This window comes from Haplochromis burtoni, unplaced genomic scaffold (genome assembly GCF_018398535.1).
Source record: "Haplochromis burtoni strain Fernald_Lab_line unplaced genomic scaffold, NCSU_Asbu1 Contig_204, whole genome shotgun sequence".
In the NCBI taxonomy this organism is placed as follows: Eukaryota; Metazoa; Chordata; class Actinopteri; order Cichliformes; family Cichlidae; genus Haplochromis; species Haplochromis burtoni.
This window is the reverse complement of record NW_024582565.1, coordinates 822,895-844,649: the sequence shown is the minus strand read 5'-3', so window position 1 is coordinate 844,649 and position 21,755 is coordinate 822,895. Positions and strand designations below refer to the sequence as shown.

At 45.3% G+C, this 21,755-nt stretch overlaps 1 protein-coding gene across 4 annotated transcripts; it reads left to right on the top strand.

Moving 5' to 3' along the window:
* Window positions 1-3,649: 3,649 nt before the first annotated feature.
* LOC102293013 (histone-lysine N-methyltransferase ASH1L) lies at window positions 3,650-18,886 on the top strand. 4 transcript variants are annotated; one of them, XM_005936109.3, is made up of 14 exons: window positions 3,652-4,122; window positions 6,822-7,716; window positions 8,626-12,775; window positions 14,114-14,465; window positions 14,623-14,796; window positions 14,906-15,000; window positions 15,085-15,158; window positions 15,245-15,290; window positions 15,401-15,441; window positions 15,541-15,611; window positions 15,715-15,896; window positions 16,411-16,502; window positions 16,619-16,761; window positions 16,842-18,886. In XM_005936109.3, the coding sequence occupies exons 2-13, from the start codon at window positions 7,036-7,038 to the stop codon at window positions 16,745-16,747; spliced, it is 6,087 nt and encodes a 2,028-aa protein (XP_005936171.1). In that variant the 5' UTR covers window positions 3,652-4,122; window positions 6,822-7,035; the 3' UTR covers window positions 16,748-16,761; window positions 16,842-18,886. The 4 variants fall into 4 exon arrangements, 2 of the variants coding, with proteins under 2 accessions (XP_005936172.1, XP_005936171.1); XR_006055054.1 differs by lacking the exon at window positions 16,842-18,886 and having other exon boundaries at window positions 3,651-4,122; window positions 15,715-15,891; window positions 16,619-16,759; XR_006055055.1 differs by lacking the exon at window positions 16,842-18,886 and having other exon boundaries at window positions 3,651-4,122; window positions 15,715-15,909; window positions 16,619-16,637.
* The last annotated feature ends 2,869 nt before the right edge of the window (window positions 18,887-21,755 follow it).

The window sequence follows — 21,755 nt, the reverse complement described above, 5'->3', positions numbered from 1 at the left end:
GTGATGAATATTCATGATGAGAAATTAATCAGCTAAATGTCTTTGCTCATGCAATATACTTCGTGTTCTTCTTTAGGGATCACCTCTGCAGATCATCTGTCTCCATCTCAACCTATCCTTAGCATCCTCCTCTGTCACATCAACCCTCTGCGTGTACACCTTCACTACATCCACCAATCTTGAGGTCTTCCTCTTTTCCTCCTGCCTGGCAGCTCCATACTCTGCATCCTTTGTCCAGTATATCCCTCCTCTGCACATGTTCGAACCATCTCAGCCTTGTCTCTCTAACTTTGTCTCCACCTGCTCAACCTGAGCTTTCCTGTTTATATACTCATTTCTGATCTTTTTCATTCTTCAGTGAAAATCTGAGCATCTGCAACTCTCCCACCTCCAGCTGTCTTTTTGTCACTGCTACCAGACATCATAAGAGATAAAGATAAAAATGTGTATTTGCAATTTGGAGACATACACTAAGGTCTAGGTAACTCTTAGAGATTAGAGTCAAAGTCAAATAAATACTCTATAAATATATATCTCTTTATGGTGTATAAAACAGTGCACACTAAGGTTTTTTGTTTGTTGTTGTTGTGTTTGTTTAAAAAAAGATATAGAAAAGAAGTAACATGTAAATTAGTTTCAGCTATGAGACGGTAGTTCCCAAATTCCAGTGTAGTATGAGAAAAATATTGCACAGTTATTTAGATATTTACTCCACATTGAAATGTGTATTGCATAGGAATATATATTGCACTAAGTAAATGAGATTTTGTATGTTTTAGTTTGTCTTTATGTTTGCTTTGCCATCAGTCTCATTACTATCTTCTAAACCTTCCCTTTCACTCTTGCTGCTGTCCTTCTGTCACAAATCACCCCAGAAACTCATCTCCCCTCACTCCATCCTCTCTGCATGCTATTCTTCACCTCTCTTGTGCACTGTCTGTGGCTTTGAATCATCGATCCCATGTATTTCAATTCACCAAGTCACCACCTTGACTACCCCTGCTCCTTGCAGCATCATCTTTCCTTCTATTGCCCTCTCATCCACACACATCTATTTTGTCTTGTTTCTACTGGCTTTCATTCCTCTTTTCTCCAGAGCACACTTGTCACCTACTCCACACCTCATCATTGTCTTGCTGTCCTCGTGCTTGTCCTGCGTGAGGATATGCCTCCTTCTCCTCTCTTGACAACCTATCGTATGCTTTCTCTAGATCTACAAAGATACAGTAAAACTCCTTCTGACCTTCTCTATACTTCTTCATCAACACCCTCAAAGCAAACATCATGTCCCCACCTCTCCTCTTAACCTAGCTTCAGCAACTCTTTCCCATAACTTTATGGTGCATTTCATCAGCTTTAACCCTCTGTGGTTACTACAGTTCTGCACTTCACCTTTGTTCTTGAAAATCAGTACCAATGCACTTCTCTGTTTCTCAGTCATCCTCTCACTCTCCAAGATTGTGTTAAAGAATCTGGTAAAAAAGAAAAGTCCACTCTCGTCTTTCCTAGACATCCCATACTTTTACAGGCTTGTCATCTGGACCAACCACCTTTCTACTCTTCATCCTCTTTATAGCAGCTCTTCTGAAATCGAATCTTCTGAAATTCCTGATCCACTAACTTTCCTCCATCTGTCCTCCTCTCTCTCTCATTTCCGTTATTCACAAGCTTCTCAAAGTACTTCTTCCATCTTCTCAACACTCTGTCTTCACTCTTCAATATATTTTTATCTCTGACTTTATTTCTTCTGTATGTTTTATCCTTTAGGTCAGAGTATCACAGTCCTCCCTTGGACACAGTTTCAATAATTTGCCCTTGTATTTTGTGTCTGTTTGTATAACATAAAAAAATTATTTTCTTAGTTTTATTAATTGGAATTGCAATTAGTATGCTGATTTCTTTTGCTCTATGGTCTACTGTGTGCAGATTCGCGTGGCAAATGAATAATCATCTTTTCAAACATAACATCTACCCACAATCACAGGAAAATTGCTCCCATAAAATACCAAATTTTCTGTACGCCAATGCTCATTTCTTTAGTAATTAACTAAGAATGCCCTGCATTATCACCTAATTTATAATGAGTTTGACAATGAAAGGTTCTGAACATTTAGAACTTATGCAGGTGTTTGAAACGGATCAAGTATTCACTTTTTTATCGCAACGACAGCAACAAAACCTTATTGCTGATTAAATTAAGTGTGCAAAGCATATCTCTCTTATCTTTAGTGCTCGTTGTGAATAATCTTGAAAGCTTACGCTCTCATTATGCATACATGCTATAGGCATCTTATAGACATGGATGTTTGTGTCTCTAAGCATCTCTAGGACTCTGATATTTGTCTATCTCAATGTGATCAAAGTTTTTATGCGACTTTTTGAGCATAAATTCAGTTCCGCATTGATTTTCTTTTGCTCTCGTTTTTTTCTTGTCATTCGCACCAATGCAGGTGTTTAATGAGCATTTCAACTGTTAAACTTTAATCACTGGATCGACTTTAGTTCGACTTTATTTTCCCAGTTGTTCACGTTATCACGAGTACACTGATCCTAAAATAGACGAGCGCTCTCGTTCACATTTAAAATAAGGTTGCGTTGGATGAAACTGACTGACATACAGAGATCCTGGCTTCAGTATCAGTCGAATAACTGGACCCTTTTTATTCGAAATAATGTTTGACAGAGAATTTAAAAAAACAAAAAAACAAAGCACAAAAAAACAAAGCAAACAACAAGCAAAACTCGGTTGTGTCACAAGGGTTAGACAACAACTTTTTCCCAGGAGGCCCAGAGAGCCTGAAGGACTTTTTGGTTTGTAAAAAATTGCGTGCTTGTTAATTGGACTTATGGAATTGACTTAAAACTTACGGGGGCAAACATCTATCTGCTTTTTGTCACATATTCCTTACATGGTGCGTGTTTTCAGGACTTTTAGTGCTACTAACAAATTCAGGATCATATGCGCGGTCAGGTGCAGTCTGCAGTGTGTTTAATGGTTATTTAGAGGTCACGGTGTAAACAGTGTGTAGCGAATAGGAGGCACGGGGGCTCCCCAAATCTTATATGTGTATCAGCACCTAACAGTGGACTAAACTCTTTGGAGAATATACCGCTTCTACTGCCAAATAAATCATTACTATACTGTAATTATATATCTGTGACTGTTGTTTTTAGCACTACTAATTATGACTGTGTTCTCATATTAACACACTTCTGCAAATGTTTCATGTTCAAATTGTGTGCTTTTTATTATTTGGGGGAAATGTTACCAAACGCGCGGTAAACAGCTCTCACGTATCAACTTTTACCATCCCCGCGTGCCTCTCCCACTCGCGTAAAGCCGAATCTTGTATTGCATGACGCGACGCAACTTTTCGGCTGCTCCCCTAAATCCTACCAGCAGCCTACTTTCGCCAAGTCGTCGCCATTTTATTAAGCGCCTAAATAGCCCTCCCCGATCGCCTGTTATGAACCGCAATGAGATCCTGTGCTGTATCCACCGTTTTATCTCCTCCTCTGGCCACATGAAAATGGCCACGCAGTTGCATTCCCGCACATCCAACAACCCCTCTGCGCTGCCAGCCCTGTACCCCGAGCACACACACACACACACACACACACACACACACACACACACACAGCTGCAGCCTTCAGCCCGTCGCCACGACACGTTAGCAGGCTGTGCGCATACGAGAGCACAATCTGAGCCATTATAACTGGCGGGAGCGGTGTAACTCCCCCCCCCTCCCCCCGAGAGAGAGAGAGAGCGAGAAAGAGAGAGAGGGGGTAGAGAGAGAAGTAGGCAAAAAAATAAAAAAAAAATAAGATCCAGCGTAACCAGTCCGCCACCTAGCTGCGGAGACGCGCCGACGGAGATCCGTCGACTGTATGATTATGAAAACACCCGCGCCAATGTTGTTGCACAGTAGGCTCTGCGCTCTGATGGGACTGAAACTCGGTTTTAGGGGGTGTTTTAACCTCCGCTGGCCTTAGTTATGTAATCAAAGCAACATCTAATGCACCAAAAAGCCGTGGATCGCCGCTGGTGCGAAAGGGGAGAGCAGGACAGCAACACCTTAACCTCCTGCCTAAACGCAGTTGGCTCTGGGACGCGCTCTCGGGGTAAGTAGCCTACGTAGCCTTATTACTGCTTGTCATGGCAGTCCGTATTAATGCGTGCAGGCCTGTCATCATCAGCGGGCTCAAAGCGCAGCAGGTTAAGAATTTTGTGCATCCGCTTTGCGCTAATTTTATCCCTTGTTGCCGAGTGTGTTTCCCTCCCCTCTGTTCTCCCCGCACGGTGATATTTCTTATTTCAATGTTGCTGACACCAGCAGAAGGACTGGCAGAGGACAGATAGAAGAGAGAGAGAGCGAGAGAGAGGAGAGGCGGGGAGGGGGAGCTGAGGAAAAAGGTGGCTCGGTACTAATCCGCACCAGCACAAACACTACCAGCAAGCACATTTTTTCGTGCTACGTAGCCTCCCACTTCCATGTTGAGTTTGAAACGTGCAGCTGGGTCATGTTTTAGGGCGCGTAGATGTGCGATATGTCTCAAAATAGGAGACAGGAGTGACGACAACAACAACACGTGCATGTGTGTATCATTTGTAAGTGCGACAGCATCAGGCGGGTAGTGATTTTCCGAGGTGCGCAAAGTCATTATGGAGAAGGAAGCTCCTGTTGACGTCCTCGGTAAACCAGTGATAGGTTGCTCCAGTGCGGTAACACCCCCACTGCCCATACTGTATCTACAGTAGCAACATCAGTGAGCCTACGCAGCTGCGACCCGGGTACACAATGTACGGCCAACGCACTAACTAGAGGGAAAGTGTGTGTGCGTGTGCGCGTCTGAGGAGGGGGACTCACGTGAGAAACTTCCCCGTACGCTTACCGCGAGGCTTCGTGGTTCAGTGATTTCAGATGCCATCACAGGGGCCCAATTTCCAGCTGGGCTCATGCTGTTGTCAGGCAGATGATAATAGTGTTGTAGTTATCGATGATAACGCTGTCATGGGATGGTGATGATGGCTGGAAATATGGTGGGCCATTATCATGATTTAATCGTTGCTTCGGCGCTCCCGAGCCACCGCACTGACTACAGTGTCAAGTCAACCCATCATCCTGTCACTGGAAATAGCTTCTGGTCTAATGTTAGAATAATTTTGAGTTATGTGTGAGAGGTATAGTTCTGGAGACTATAAAAAGCCATTAGTATGCACTCTGACTGATGCTGAATGGGCTTGCCCTTTTAAGTCTGAAAACCTGCCACTCTGGCTCTCCTCTTATGGCGAGTTTTCACAAACAGGTTTGTAACTCATACTGCTTGTGCTCACGGCCCCTCCGTACAGGCTTCTGGAGTGGACTTGATAATAAAAGTTGCCGCAGTTAAGTTCAAGAGGACCACTGTCCACCTCTACGCTCATTTTCTTTCATTGTAAGGAGGACTGGTCTTGGAAATGCTTTCCAAAACTGTTACATAACAGCGGTTACTGAAACAGATGTTGATTTGAGCTTCTATGATTCAAGGGAAGGGTTTGGGTGTGGAGGGACCAAGAGGCACGAGAGATAGCCCACTGAGCTCTTAAATGAAAACATTATCTGAGATGCTCTCGTAAGTCTAAGGGGGCAGTTCAGAGCGCTGAGAGACAGATGAGCTATTTCATAAGAGGCGCTCAGGAGAGAGCTGCAAGAATGCTTGCCCGGGTGTGTTTTATTAGAAAATGGATGAGTGTCTCCCTTAATGAGGGAGAGCGAATAATGAAGGAAGCATGACAGAAAGATGCTGCTTCCCTTCGACACGTTGAAAAGCGGTCTGGAAACACCACGAATGAGAGTGAAAGTTTTTTCCTGGTGAGGAGAATGTTATTTTAGGGTGTGTTACTTCACTATAATGTCACATTAAAAGGCCATTTACAATGGGGGTCAATGAAAAGCTTACTTGACTTAGAGGAAGCAATGGGAGGAGGAGGAATTTGCGCTCCTTTCCAAAAATAAGTTTTACCCTTTCCTACGGATTTGTGTTACCACTACTGAAAGGGGAGGAGGGGAACAGTCGGACTGTGAATGGAGAGATTTAAGTTGGAGAGAAGGAAAAGAACGACAAGGAAGAGGAAATATGGTTCTGATTAACATGGATACAGTGTATGAGTTGACCATTTTACTGTGTGGTCTACACACACACACACACACAGAGTGAGAGAGAGAGAGTGGAGGGACTAATAGAGAATGCATGCAAAAGCTTACTGCCAAACATGAAAAGGGGAGTTTCGGAGAGAAAAGAAAGTACAGCAGCGGGAAGGGTGGGAGGAGGAGTGCTTGTGGGAGTAGCTGAGAACAGAAGGCGCAAAGACAGTGGAGGGAGCAGGGGAGGAGACTGGATCAAGTGTTTGAATTAGCCAGAAGCTGATTGATTGATAGATTGATTTGCGGAGAGACACGGGAAGGATTACGACATAAGTGAAAAGTGTAGAGGTTTGGGGTGTGTTCGCTGTCTTTTAGCTCCATCGATATTTGCGGATTGTCGGAGCGAACTAGCCCAGGCTGTTTTTTTGGGGGGAATGTAAGTCAGTCTTCCAGCTAATGCCGACATTCTGGGAATCAGCAACGTTGATTGGCCTCCTGGGTTTTCTGGATGATGAGATCATCTCTGTGGACACAGACTTTAGCACCTCGCTACAGCTGCCTGCAGGAAGGGGACTTTCCCCTCAATTCCTGTACTGCTGCTGTTCAACATCTTAGCTCACTGAAATGACTAATCACTGGCCTCTCTATCTTTCTGTCTTTTCTTCCACTTTCCTTCTGCCTTTTACTCTGTCTCAGTGTAACTGTAAAGGACATCAGAGAGACCTTCCCTTGCCGGATGAAGGTACAGAGCTGCACTTGGACTCTTACTGGATCTTTTTTTTTTCTTACCCTTGTGATCGACACCTGCATTCTGCTCTTCACCCTTGACCCCCACCAACCCCACTGGAGTCGTTTTAAAGTGTTGTACTGGTAACCTCACAGCATCCTACTTCTCCCCCCGACTTCTCTGATGGACCAGAGAGTGAAGGGGGGAACCCCTCCGACCACAGCCTCCACTCTGGACCCCGCCTCTGCACCTGAAGACTCTGAGCAGGACCAAGTGGCAGAGAAAAAGAGGAGAGGGGAAGTAGAGAATGGCGAGGCAGTGGGAAAAAAGGAGGAGGACAAAAAGGGAGGAGGAAGAAAGAGAGAAGGAGACAAGGGGGCAGTGCTGGAGCTGCTCATCGAGGGGCGCTGTGGCAGCGTGGGGCAGCAACAGCTTCAGCTCTCTGGCAGAGAGGCCAGCTGCCCCGAGGGGAATGTAAGAGTCCGAATTGGTCTCCAAACCAAGCGCACCAAGAAACCGCCTAAGATCTTGGAGAGCTACGTCTGCAAGCCCACCATCAGGACCTATCAGAGACAAGGCAGGGGGGGTTTGCTAAAGGGCGATGGAGAAGGAGGGGGAGCGGGCCAGCAGAGTAAAACCAGCTCTGCCCCAGACGAAGCAAACAGAGAGCAACACTCAGGCTTGGATGCTGTCCAGACCACATCCAAACAAACTGCATCTGCTGCTTCACCACCAGTTACATCATCAATACCGTTGTTGTCTTCGTCATCACAGTCACTGTCGCTGTCACCGACATTTTCTACAGCTTCCAGCCCGGCCTCTGTCCCTGTCGTAACCAGCCAAGGGACGAAGTCTGCCAAACAGGTAAGTTAAGGACAAGGCCTCACATATGTGCAGCGTTCCTCATGTCAGCTGCCAACAGATTGCCCTTTTTTAGGGGGATTAATAAAGTTGATCTGAATCTGAATAAATCTGCAATTAGCTGAAGTTAGCTTGAGAAATGGCACCTTTGTGCTTTGTTTAGGCTTTTTACAGCTAACCACCATTCTCATAGAGTCTTTGATGTGGTGCAAAATCACCCAGCATTGAGCTCACTTGTAATATCTATCTAACAGCCATTGTCTCAATCCTGAAACTCAAGCAGTGCATTTTAAAAACAGACCTATAAATAGGACAACAGCACGGCAACCGCTTGGAGTTATTACAGACACTGGCCCATCAGTCCTTATGACAATCACCCAAGGGAAAGCTTATAGCTTTAGCTGCTCAAACGCCACTCAAGCTACAGCATACCAAAATTACAGAACAAGTATGAAATGTCAAGCCTTCTCATCTGTATTAGTGGCAATTTATAGCCACCAATAGCAAGGCTTTCTCTCCCTCTCTTTCTGTCTCTGCTTGGCTCTCTATATCTGTCCCTCTCTTCTATTTTTACATCCCCTCTTTTCTCTACCTGCTCTCATTTATCTTTCACTCCCCCTCTGTCCCTGTCCCACTCCCTTCCTCTCCGTTTCTCTGCCTTTGTATTTCTCCTCTCTTTGTCAACCCCATTCCTGTTTCCACTCTCTCCTCCTCGGTGTGCCCTCGTTTCTCTGCTTGATTGAGTCGTTTTTATCGTCACTGTCCTTTTTAATGGGGAACAATAACAAAAGAATTTCAGTTACAGTCTCTTTTTCATTGTCCGTCACTGTTGTTGACAGCAAACTAAAAGATGCCTATGACAGAGATTTGCTTTTTTCTTTCTTTCTTTTTTCTCTGTTTTTCATCTCTCAGGTTCCTATCAAGCTGGCCGATAAGACAGAGGTGAATTCATCTGAGAGAGTGAAGAAAGACAAATCTCAGAGCGTCAATGGCCAGCCCGTCCTTGCAGGACCCAAACCCTGCTCACCCACAACAGACCAGGCAGCTTCAACTACTCCTTCCAGCCCATGCATCCAGACGCAGGCTCCACTGGAAACCAGGAATGATGAAAACACCTCCAAGAAGCATAATGGTTTGGTACAGACAACCAAACAGAAGGGCCTGTCCAATGGGAAAGGCTCCTCTAACATTCTTGGCACTCCTACTTCATCCAAAGTCAAAGTTGGAAAACACAGCACTTCCACCTCTACTTCTTCCATGGACTCTTCAACAAGACCTCCAGTCTCCACTGGTTCCCATAAAGAACTTAGCCTTTCCAATAAGAGCAGGCCAGAATCTCCCTCCTATCCCTCAATTACCCCAAAACCGCAGTCATCCCCCGCTGTGGAACTCTCTGTCCAATCCCAAGGTCACGATCCCTCTGTAGAGCACCCGCTGGAGAAAAAGAGAGAGAAAGAGAGAAAAGCAAAAAAAGAGAAACGCAAAGATAAGAAGTCGAAGCGAGATAGGCTGGAGGCTGATAAAGCAAAAAACGAGGGCAGAAAGGAGGAGGGTAAGAAGAAGAAAAAGGAAAAAGGGAAGGATGGGAAATCGAGACATGGCAAAGAAAAGGATGAACGACATAGAAGTGATGATATACGGAAGGATGATCTAAAGAGTGACAGAGGAAAGGTTGAGAAAAAGAGGGATAAGCTCAGCCCAGACAGACAAAGAATAGAGGATAACAGTGCAAAATGTGGGGAAACTGCTGACAACGGCAAGCTAGATAAAACCTGCAAATTAGTGAATACAGGCAGACCAGATGAGAAGGAGAAGACAGATGACAGTTGCAAGTCAGTTAAACAAGCTGAGGCAGCAACAACAACAGGTGACACGAGTAAATCAAAAGAACAGGACGTCTCGAGACATTCAACAGTGCCTCCAAGCCACCCCTCCTCTTCTGCTCCTCCCCCTGTGCCCACGCCTTCTGCCCATTCTCCCATTTCTCCCCCTTCTTCCCCACAAGAGCAGGATAGCCGACCGCTCAAAAAACGTAAAGCCAGAAGGCCCAGCTGGACCAAGCTGGTGCACCGGGCCCAGAGAGTGGAAAATCAGGAAGCTCCTTCTGATTCACTACAAAATCCTTTACTGAGTTTCACCCAGAACACCAAGACGCCCCTTCCTGCCAAAGCCACTATTCAGCAGAGTGATGAGTCACACCCAGCAACCTCTGGCTCCCTAACCAGCAGCTCCTCCCCAGTGTCTTCTGCAACCAAACCTCCAACCCCAAAGCAGAATCACCCCACATCAGAATCCAGCCCCCCTTCTTCCAGAAACCCCATAAACACGGCCCGAAAAAGGGGTCGTCCTAAATCCTACAGCTCTAGTTTAGACGAACCTCCCCCTCAGCTTACACCAAACGATATCGCAACTGAGGTGCCTCTCCGGGGCTGTGACGGAGTTCCGAAAGCCCCTGTGTTGGAGCCAAGTGCAATACTGAAGTGTGTGGCTCAGTCTAAATCCAGCCCCAAGAAGCGTGGCCGGCCTCCCAAACGACCTTTCCCCGAGGAGGCGAGTGGAGATGCACTAAATCACGCTGATCATACAGTGAGTGGTAAAGATTTTCACCCCCCTGAAAAGGGAAACAGGCAGCTAAAGCTCAGGAGGCTGATTAATGAGATGAAGAAAAGAAAGAAGAGGAGATTTCACAAAGTAATGCTGTCTGGGTATTTAGGAAAGGAAGGAAGGGCAGGAGAGGCAGCAGATGGTGAGACTTCTCAGAGAATGTGTAAATCGATAGAGGCTACAACAGTACACACACTCTCAGCCCTGTCCTCCTCCTTTGGAAGTAAGCTAGGCCCTCAGATCAATGTGAGCAAGAGGGGGACCATCTACATGGGCAAGAGGCGAGGACGCAAGCCTAAATCCCAAACCGCCAACCTAAATTCAAACTCCCAGAACTCCACTCACTCCTCTCTGTTTACCAGTCCCTCAGAAACTTCTCTCTTCTCGACTAACCAACCCCAGCCTCCTCCGTCTCACCCGTTTCCCTCCCCATCTCTTACTCACTCCAGCGGGGCCCAGAGTCCTTACAGTGAGGGCAGCCTCGCAGAACCAACATCCTCCCTACTTTTTCCTCACCCCTTCTCCCTCCCCTCCCCATCCTCCTCCTGTACCTCCCCCCGTCCTCCCTCCTCCTCATCGCTCTCTCCCTTTGTGAAGAAGAGCTGTCCATGTCAGGGAAGGCATCACTTCCCCTTTCACCAGTCTTCATGTAAGCTCTCTTGCCCCACCCCTCCACTGCATCACACACCTGGCTCTCCTGGCCACCTGAAAGAGGCCACCCCGTCCCCGAGGAGTGAATCACACAGCGAAGAGACCCTGCCCAGCGACAGCGGGATCGGAACGGACAACAACAGCGTCTCTGAGCGAGGGGAGATGAGGGGACCTCGGGGCGTGTTGAGGATGGGTCAGGGGTCAGGAGCGATTCTAGGTGGTCAAAGGCACCTTTCTTCCATCATGGACTGTCCCTCTCCAGTCTCTTTGCCTCTGTCTCACATCCCCAGACACACCAACCCCATGGCCAACTCAAATACCATGGAGCGGCACAGAGACCGACATCGACACAGGCGCAGGGATTACGATTGTTCTCCTTCCTGTACCTGCTTGTGTCCCTGCCCCTGTCCAGGACACAACAAGTGCACTCATTCAGACTATTATTCCTGTGTTGGGCACAATGCACTGAAGAGACAGAAAAATAAACACAAGAAGAAGCACCAGCAGCTGCACATGCAGGACCCAGAGTTTCTGGCCGAACTCGAAGATTTAATCAGTCAGTTCAGCGAGGTACATATCGGACGGCGTAGCTGGGCGAGGACAGGACTGGGACAAGGCTTTGATGGGAGTGCGAATGCTGCCGGAGGAAGGCGACATCATTCCTCCTCTTCCCACCGCTCCAACATTTTCAGGATCAATCTAAATGGCTTCTACTCTCCTCACCCGTCATCTTTCTCTGCTAATCCCACGTTCTCCCCGCAGCCTTTCTACCCTTGCCACTGCAACAGAAAGCCAGACCGCAGGCAATGCGGCTGCCCTTCAAAGTTTCAGGAGACCATTGAGAATATGGGCTTCTACAACAGCTATCCCACAACCACAACACTTTACCACCACCTCCCCTCCTACACGCTTCCATCTCCCCACCAGTATGCCCCTCATCAGCCCCACCACGCTCACTTTCTCCTTAATCCACCTAGGTTTCACAGGCGGAGGAGTAGGCTGCTGAGGGAGGGAGCTTTAGGAGGGGAAATTGAAGGGGATATCGGGGTAGGCAGTGGAGGACGGCCACACCTCGGCTCAGGGTTTGCATCCGGCTTCTCTTACGGCTGCGGGAGGAGTGAACACAAACACAAACATAAACATCGTCACAGGCACTGCGAACGAGACGTGGACGAGGAGGAGGAGATACACGAGGACGAGGAGGAAGATGGAGTGGAACGAGAGGGACTGGCCTGCTCAAAGTCAAGGTTGGGGTTCGTTTTGGGGCAAGGAGAAGGAGGAAGGAAAGTGGCAAGGGGAACAGGGAGCATGCTGGGTAAAGAATCAACTTGGCTGCGTGAGAATGGAAATGATTCCTTTTCCGCTGTCGCTGCTGCCGCTGCCTCATCGTCATCGTCCGCAGACAGGTACAGACACACTTCGCTCACGTCACTGGGGCTGGGATCCTCTCACCTGTCTTCATTCGGAGGAGGATGGGGCGGCCTGGGTCAGAGCTGGGCGAAATTTGGGAGTCTGGGAGCTACAGCGTTCGGAAACTCAAACCCCAGCTGGAGAGGCTTCACCGGAGACCAGCATGCAGGAAGACTGATCGCGTCGGACGGCGAGGACGAAGATGGGGACGAGGATGTTCAAGAGTCGCATCTGTACAGGACGTCCCCATCGCCGACACACACCAACCTGTTCACGTCTGCTGCCATAGCAACAGGAGGGAGGGGTCTGAGCAGTGGATTGGCCATTAGGAATCAAGGAAATGTAGAGAGGTCGTGGAGGAGACACGAACCGGCGTGGACAGAGAGGAGAGACGCAGGTGAGGGTGCATGAATGATTTGATCTCTGACAAGTCTTTGCTTTCACCCGATCGATCAGTGCGAGGCTGCGATCGCATGACAGCGTGACTGTGCTGATGAATGCTACAGAAATCTCCACTGAGAGCATTTTGAGTTTTGTGAATAGGCTGTTGTGTTCTGCTACTGTGTCAACGGCGGAGAATATGAATATATAGGATACTGACAGTAATCTAGATAAAGCAGGGAATCTATCATCAAATGTACCTACCACTGAAATATGACAGCAGCGAGCAAATCATGACAGCTAGCTGAGTGAATAAGATTTATGCCAAGAGCTTCTTTCCACTTGCACGGTATGACAGATTTTTATATTTGTGCAATGTGGAGATGAAACTGTGCTACCAGTAGTGTCCCCAGTATAGGGACAGCGCTGCTTTTTCTCAGGTGTTGTTAAGCCATGCATCAAAAGCCTGGAGGGTGTTTGAGAGGAAATCAGACTCCATTCTTTTTATAGCTAATTTCAGACTCTCTCTGCTGTGCGAGAGACGATGCCTGACACAAACACACAGCCTCTCAGCAACCACTATCTGCTGGAATTTTTATAAAGTGTTATAGCAGGAGAGCAGCGTCTTGATGGGAATCTGCCAGAAAATCTTTGAAATCTTCCTGGTCGGCAGTGAACCACACGCTGTTGCAGCCTAGGGCTACCCAGTGAGAACAGTCATTAGTTAACCACCAGATTGGCTATTTAAAGATTGGCCTATCCCTCACTGCTGCCCAACAAGGCCTATTTGACTTGGAAAAATCCAATAAGGAAAGAGTGGTCAGTCTTGTCACTGGCAGTGGAAAATGGAACAAAAAGACGAATGACCTCAGAGAGATGGATAAAGGAATAGCACAGAGGTCAGACGGGGGGCAAAGGAAAAATGTTTTTGCAAGCGGAGGAATATATTTGACATCCGTTCGCCGTCTGTAGCTGCTGAGCTTTCTGGGGTTGTATTTCACAGTAACCGAATTTGTAAAAAATAAATAGTGTGCTTAGTGCATATTTGTGCATGCTCACTGAAAAAGTATGCATGATGCACCGTGTTTATGTCTGTTTTTCTTTTCCTTGTTTTTTGTGGCGTGCATAAATCACTTTTTAATGTGTTTCCCAGAAGTGAAATGGTCAGAGGAAATGTTGTGACTCACCTAATGTGCGGCCTATGTGCATGACTCAGCCTAGACTGGCCTCACCTCACACCTCCTGCCGGCTCAATCACAGATCCACATCTGTCTCATTTCCTCTCCACCACTTACACCCCACCCTCCCCTCATGCCTCCGACTGCCCCCCCCCTTGTTATTTCGATGACTTCAGGTTTACAAGGTGACTCGAGAAGCCGAGGGCAGCAGAAAAGTGTGCCAACGTCAGACAGCGCGGCGCTGAAGAACAAAAGAAGGCCAGGACGGCCCAGGAAGCACCCGCTGCCCTCCTCTGTGTCCTCCCCCGCGCACTTATCTGCAACGCCGTCCATGTCCTCACCTGAAATCTTGCCAGGACACAGCCACGTCAGAGATGAGAGAGAAGTGGGAGGGAGAACAGAAGAAAGACTGCCAGAGAGAGACAGGGGAGGAGGCGACACGGCGCAGCAGGTGACGGAGTCGGAGCTGCAGGCCAAGAGGAAGAGAGGACGGAAGAGAAAACACAGTGACTCGCCCTGTCATCAGAGGTAAACACCTGAGCTGGTTGACTTGAAAATTCAATACAACCACTCACTACTGTCCTATTAACCCATCGTTTTCAGCACTGTGTGCTAAACCAGTGCCTTTCTCTCTTTCTTTTCCCTCTCTATCATTCTATCTCTCTCTTTGTGCTTTCCTTTTTAGTGTCGCTGAGGATAAATCTGAGTGCGACGCCCTCCCTGAATGTTTTAGCCAGTCAGACGTCGACCAGGCTCCGTCCCAACCCGTAACCATCCAAAGAGAGGAAAAGGCCGATGGTCCTCCCAGGAAGAAATTCCTGAGGGCAGGTCTTTACTCTGATGATTACAAAACTACAGAGTGAGTTGACTGAATCCATAAACAAACTATTATAATGGGTTTTTTTTTCCGTTATCTGTTTTTTATTTTTTGTTTGTTTGTTTAAATATTTATTATGCATCTTTCCTAGCCCCCCCTCCCAAACCCAGAAGAACTGCAAAGAGAACATGGAGTACACGCCAGGGGAGAACGAGTACAGCCTTTTACCTGCTCCCATCCATGTCGGTGAGTATATAAGAAAATGTAAACACTGCTAGTGTGTACTATGTTCTTGTAGTAATGCAGCTAAGCTCACTTTACCTTCTTCAGGGAAGTACCTGAGGCTAAAAAGAATTCATTTCCAGCTGCCCTATGATGTGATGTGGCTCTGGCAGCACAACCAGGTACAGTCACACCAGATCAGACTTTGCAGGGCACAAGCTTTTAAAATAATGTCCTTGGATCTAACTTTCATGTTGTTTGGTTACAGCTTCACCGACAGCCTGCTGTCCCCCTGAAGAGGAAGCGGCGTTACTGTGAGTCGCCGCTATTACAGTGTTACAGCAGTTGTTAGATGTCGTCAGGTTTAGCTGACTTGCCGGATAATTTCTTTCTTACCGTGTTTCTTTCTCTCTGATTCACTCAGGCCGGCTGAAAGAGAGGACTGCATCATATCAGCAGACAGCGGTGAGTTTTTTGTGGCTCGTGGTTATTTGATTCCAGTGATGAATGTTTTTGCAATAATCTGTCCCGAAGCTTACGCGCGTCTCTGCATTTATTGTAAAGGAGGAGAGCTCCAGTGACATTACCAGCTTGTTCCCGCACCTTGACATGGAGCCTTTGACCAGCAGCGAGAGGTACGGAAAGTACACAACGATTCGCGTTTCACATTAAACTATTTGTTGCGATATTATTGAACTAATGTCAGCAGTTCATGTTTCTCCATTTGTGCCGGGCCAGGAGCTTTGTGGTGAAGCACCATGTGTTCCTTGTGAGGAACTGGGAGCTGGTGAGAGACAGACAAATCCGGATGAGAATAGAGAGGGAGAGAGAACGAGACGCAGAGGGGGAGGGAGAGGAGGGCGACTCACGACATCTGTCCTGTGAAGGAGCCAATGGGGACGACAGCCACATCAAGTCAGGTCCATGAAGCAAGTGTGTGTGTTAGTTTTTGTTTCTGTAGGTGTTCGTGTATGCCCCCGTGTATGTGGTTTAAACTCTATACATTTTCATTTTTACCGACTTCTTCTTTCGGCGTCTTGTGTTGTGTCTTTTCCTCCACGTGTGCATGTATGTGTACGTGTGTGCCGTACAGACCGCCGTCCTCACAACTGGCTTGTCTCTGCATATCATACTCAGCAACAAAAACTAAGTGGTTTTCCAACCACAGAATTCAGCCTGCAGAAATGTTTCCCCATTTCTGTCATCCACCGCTGGTGTCCAAGAACCCAGCAGGCATCAACTTTCCCCATTAACAGTGAAACCACACACAGTTTCCATCAAAGACTCCATGACTGATTGCAGATAGAAATCAAGGGGAAATAAGGACACTTGCATAATTACAGACATTTCTGTAAAAGAAACAAGTGCAGTTTTCATTTCCTCCTACGTCGCCTTCACTAACATACAGAAAACTCTTTGGCCTTTGACCCTCAGATCATCCAGTGGGGGTGGAAGTGACGGTTATCAGCAGTGACCCCCCCCACCAAAGTCAGGACACCTCCAGCTCGTTCACTGCCAGCCCCTGTGTGAGTCAACAAATCTACAAACATTAAAATATATATATATATAATAACAATGCAAAAATTCCACAAGGATAAAAAATCTGCTTTTGAAATTAACTGTGCATACTTGTTCACTCCAGCCCACCAAAACCCACAGCAGACATGAGGAGGAGGGAGAGGAAGAAAAACAAGGGGAAGGAGAAGTTTGCAGCAGAGAACAGAGGAGGAAACGGCTGAATGATTTACTTTTGAACCTGCAGCATTCATAAGCTAAAAAGAGGGGGTAAGTGAAACGTCTGCCGCTGAAGCAGAAGCCAGAAGTATGTGTACTATTTAGCTGACCGTATCTTTTCTTTTGTGTAGGTGGGACCACTCTGAAAAAGGGACCAGGACCCACCACTGGACAGATGAACTGATGTCACAACGCTGCTGTTAACAATGGCAGTCCCGCAGAGAAGAAGCGAGAAAAAGGAGACGAGATCTGGCGAATTATACCAGCTGAAAATGCAAAAGAAAGACATCTCAAACGCTGACAGATGAGTGTGTTGATCCTAGCTTTCTGAAGGGCATCCACATCAAGGATGAAACCATGGCAACACATCTTTTGTCCGAGCGGTGAGGGATGAGAGAAACAGAGATAGACTGTCCCGTATGAAAGAAAGAAAGAAAAAGAAAGAAAGAAACAGACCAGCTGAAATGAATTTGCACTAGTGCTGATTGAACAAGCACACTAAAGACTGTATGTATGCTGAGTGGACACACTATAAACACACACATACTGTACACTTTGATTGCTCTTACTTCAGCACCTTAAGCAAATTTGGGAAAGACGGACATTGCAGGGGAGTTTGGATATGGACTTATATGGTACTCAGCATTTCAGCTCCGACGTTTCCAAGAGACGAGGAGCTCGCAGGCTGCCCAGAGCAATACAAAATGTAGCCTGGGCCCTAAGTAGGTCAAAATTGAACGCTCATTTAGTTGGTAAGCTTTCAAAGTCACATTGCACCTTTGGGAAAATGACACGAGAGGAGACGTGAGCCAGTTAAAAGCTGTTGAGACAGTGTTAGGGGGTTTTCTTCACTTTATCAAGACAGTGTCTGCTATGTACCAGTGAATAGGCAGGGGAGGGGGTGGGCTTAGTGATAGGAATTTTGGCATCGCTGCAAGAGAATTTCTAATGAGGTTTTAAGAAAGAAGTTATTTTTTGGAGAAAAAACAAAGACAGCTCGAGTCGTGTCCGCTAAAAGAAATGGACGAAATATATTCACGATAGGAATGTTTATTGTTAACTATTTTCAGTATTGCTTCTGAGGGAGGAGAGGTGGACGTGTAAAAAGTGTTTTTGTTTACTTCAGACTGCCTTTGAGAATGTTTCACTCTTTGCTTCAGAGCATTGACAATCAGAATGTCCTCGGCAGGAGGGAGGAAGGAGAGCGGAAAGGGAATGAGAATCGATTTGCCCCAAATGCTCTGTAGAAGTGCCATGTAGTCTTGTGTACGTACCTAAGCGAACTCATGCAGTCTTTAAAAGCAATATCTCCTCTGATAAGGACTATATAAGAACTTCCTTTTTAAGATAAACTAAAGAAAAAAAAAAGTTGTGAATATTTGAGGATTGGAGGTCATTTTTCTGTACAGATGCAAAGTAGTTTGTTCTCATCTTAGGAACATCGGGCTAATCCACTTATTGGAAGTAACATAAGCGTTTAGTTACGTGTGAATGTACAGTACATCGAGAGACCTGTTTTCTTTCTGTCAGCAGTAGCGTGTAAAATTAGTATTATACACAATACAGTCTGGATTATACATGAAAGTTAATAAACCTTTCATTTTACTAAGATGTTTTTAAGAAACTATACAGCTGACCAATATATCAGACATTTTTCCTTAAAGTTGACTATGATTGTATATGATTTATTTTGTTTTTTTGTAGGACATAACTTGTCTGTTTGGTTTGTTTGGGTTTTCTTTTATTGGTTGTTTTTATTTGATTTTCTTTAGCTGAGCGTTACTTTTGTTTTTGGTCAGACAATCAGTGACAGTGACTTAGTTTTTCCAGTGTTACATTTCTGCTCTCTTTCAGTAGTGTGGCTTCTAATAACAAGCCAAGAAAGTGCAATTTCTTTGACTGTTTACATACTGTATGTATATTTTTCCCTCTTTCCTTTTTTAAACTAAGAGCACTACATTATTGCCAGTGGATGATTAACTTTATAGCAAAGGTACACGTAAAGAGTTATTTATCTAGTTTGCATGACATGTAACCTTTGCCTGTTGCCTCTGATAATGTGCTTAAAAAAACAAACAAAAAAAACAGTGATAACTCAACGCCATAGAATGTCAGCTCAAACTTTTTGCCTCTGTATCCATAATAATAAAAGCATTTTATGTCTACTAGTACTAAACCCTGAATGCTCGTGGTGTCTCAGCTTAAAGACCTTCTTGCTTTGTTTACTATAAGGGGACGGGGGTTAGCTCAAGCTGATTAACATCAGCTTGAGCTAACAGTGCTATCTAGTGGCGTTAGATTGTATATCTCACAATGTGTTGTCCTCCATAATGACCCACAAAGGAGGACGCTACCACAGAAACGGTTACAAGATGGGGGAGGGCTGCAGCTCGCCCTGGAGACGTTTTCTCCTCTTTCTGCCCTTCAGAACGTCCAAAAGACACTCAGAGATCTTGATCTGAGTAAATAAAGTGGGAAGATTATGATTTCTCAGGAGCTTAAAAAAGTTTTTGTGTTTTTTTTATTATTGTTGTTGTTTTTACAGGATACTACATTATGAGCTTTCCTCATTTCCTCTGTAATCCTGCACATTTCTGACATCAACAAATAAATGAAATGCAATCGATATTAAGAAACATGCAAAGTCCATGGCTCAGAGTTCAAAATAATCCTTATTTATCTTACACTGGACCATGTTTAGATGGACTGCTGTCCTCACAGTCAGAGCTGTGTCCCTGAGATGTCTTAATTAAGGGCATCCCCTCTCCATGACAACATGAAGATCCAAGAAAGATCCAGAAAAACCTGACAACTGAGATTATGGCTCATTCACTACCTCCACATAAAATAATCTCATTATTTTAAACTTTAGCATGCTTACTTTGAGCATCCACCATTGTAACACAAAAACAGGTTCTCTTCAGTATAGGGCTGAGGTTCTGGCTTAATAGGGGATTTTACATGAACTATAGTGCAAAAAAAAATGACTCCAACAGGTGATCATGTTTGGTTTATACATATTTTATTTGGTGTATTTACAAACAAGCACATGCAGGAGCTGAACAGTGACTGACACTAGAGGGGCACTCTATACGCAACAGTAGGACAACGGGATGTCTACGGGCTACATGACACCAGAGAGGAGGAGAGGGAGGAACAGAACTAACTGTCACTCACACACACACAAGTGAAAGTGCAGGATGCGCTGACAGAGAAGTGCTCGAACTCATCTCTGCTTTCACTTCACATACACGCACATACACACGGCCATGCGTGCATGTTCGCACACGAAAAACCCGGATAATTAGCGAGCTATTCCTTTCAGAAACCTCAAGATCAATAAATAATACATCCCATAAATAAATAGCTTTTAAACAAATGCATTTGTAATCTCACATCGGAAAGAAACAAACCAAACGTGTCTACTGATATTTTATCTGTATCTAGACTTTGTTTCTTTTATTTCTTTTAATCACTTGTGTTGGCATTTTTTTTTTTCCTGATAATGAGTTATGACACTGGTTTAAGTTAATGCTACTGGACTGTTGCCAGCAATCGCATGCTACACTGAAACTCTGCAGAACTGATCTTTTCCCTGATTGATCAATAGCAATGGAACTTTCCTGCTGATTGAATAGAGGTCCTTTAGCGTTAGCCTTTCCTGGCCGCTTAAAAATCGCCCTCCTTCTTTTTTTAAATTTAAGCACTTATCGTTTTATGCTTCCGGTTTCCTCTTGCATGATAACATCAAATTAAAATCGACTTTATAACAAACTAAACACACTTCTAGTTGCGCATTTAAATATATGCATAGTCATAGATACAGATAACTAATAATTATGTGACACAAAACAACAGGTTTTTTTTTTTTTCATTTAAGCAACAACAAAACAAACGAATCACTTCCACTGCTACCACTACCATTAATATCAATGATTATGATCGGCAAACATGGGGTTAAGATAAATACAAAAGCTGAGGTACGAGGTGAAGACCAGCCACCAAACCCACAGACTTGTAGCATTTATGAATCGACATCACATCTGGGGCTTTTCTCACTGCGTTCATTTGAAATTCAGACAGTGCCGAGAAAGCGGGGCAGACTTTTGTGAGGGTTTTTGCTCAAACCCACGGAGGCTCTGTGAGATTCTGGCTACAGGTCGCTGTCGTCTATAACTTTGTGGGATATCTAAGATGTTTTCATTCAGAGCATTCGTGGTACATTACAGTGCATACAGAGTTTAAAAGGTATGAGCTAAATTTAATCATGTTATGAATATGATGACAATGGCAATACATAAAGCGCACAATAGGGAAGATACTGGATTGCATACTTAAAATAAACACATATTCATTTGTTTTTGCATGTATGACATCCGCTTCGTGTTGTTGCAAATGTAAAGATGAATAATCACTCCATCAATACGGCTGCAGCCTTAAGCTGCTACTTTCTCATATTTATCTACCTTTCTATCTATCTTGGTAATATCAATCTCGTTTTATATAGCTATATATTTATATATATATATTTTTATATGTATATTTATACAGTCAAATACAGTAGCAGAAACATGTCAAACACACATAAACTAGGTGAGAAAGATGAGAGGTCAATAAGGGTAAAAGGTCAATAGAACGGGTCTACACAGCTACAGTTCACTACATTACTACGCAGTATGCAACAGGAGCTACGGCCCACTACTCCGACATGCTTTCCCCACTCGACGACCTGCAGCCAGGCTGTCGACCGCCGCCTCCTCGCGACAGATAGCCGCTGATTTGAACGCACTCGAGTGTGACAGACTGCAAAGAATTTTGGCGATCGCTTTCAGATCAGCGGCCGGCAAACAAGGCGGAAATGGAGAAAAAAGGCATTTGAAGGGATAATTCACTCGAGGATCAAAGGTCTTCTGGTTTGAAATGATCCAAGTTTGAGTCGAGTCATTATTTCGCACCATCTGCTCAATTCCTGCTGCTAAAATCTATTAGTTGAACGCTACCAAACTGAAATGATTGTGATGGGAAAAGCTCCAATATGTTCATTG

Coding starts and splice junctions, on each gene's coding strand:
- LOC102293013 (XM_005936109.3), top strand. CDS start 7,036: ATGGACCAGAGAGTGAAGGGGGGAACCCCTCCGACCACAGCCTCCACT. Junction 14,466..14,622: donor GACTCGCCCTGTCATCAGAG/GTAAACACCTGA, acceptor TTTCCTTTTTAG/TGTCGCTGAGGATAAATCTG. Junction 15,159..15,244: donor GGCTCTGGCAGCACAACCAG/GTACAGTCACAC, acceptor GTTTGGTTACAG/CTTCACCGACAGCCTGCTGT.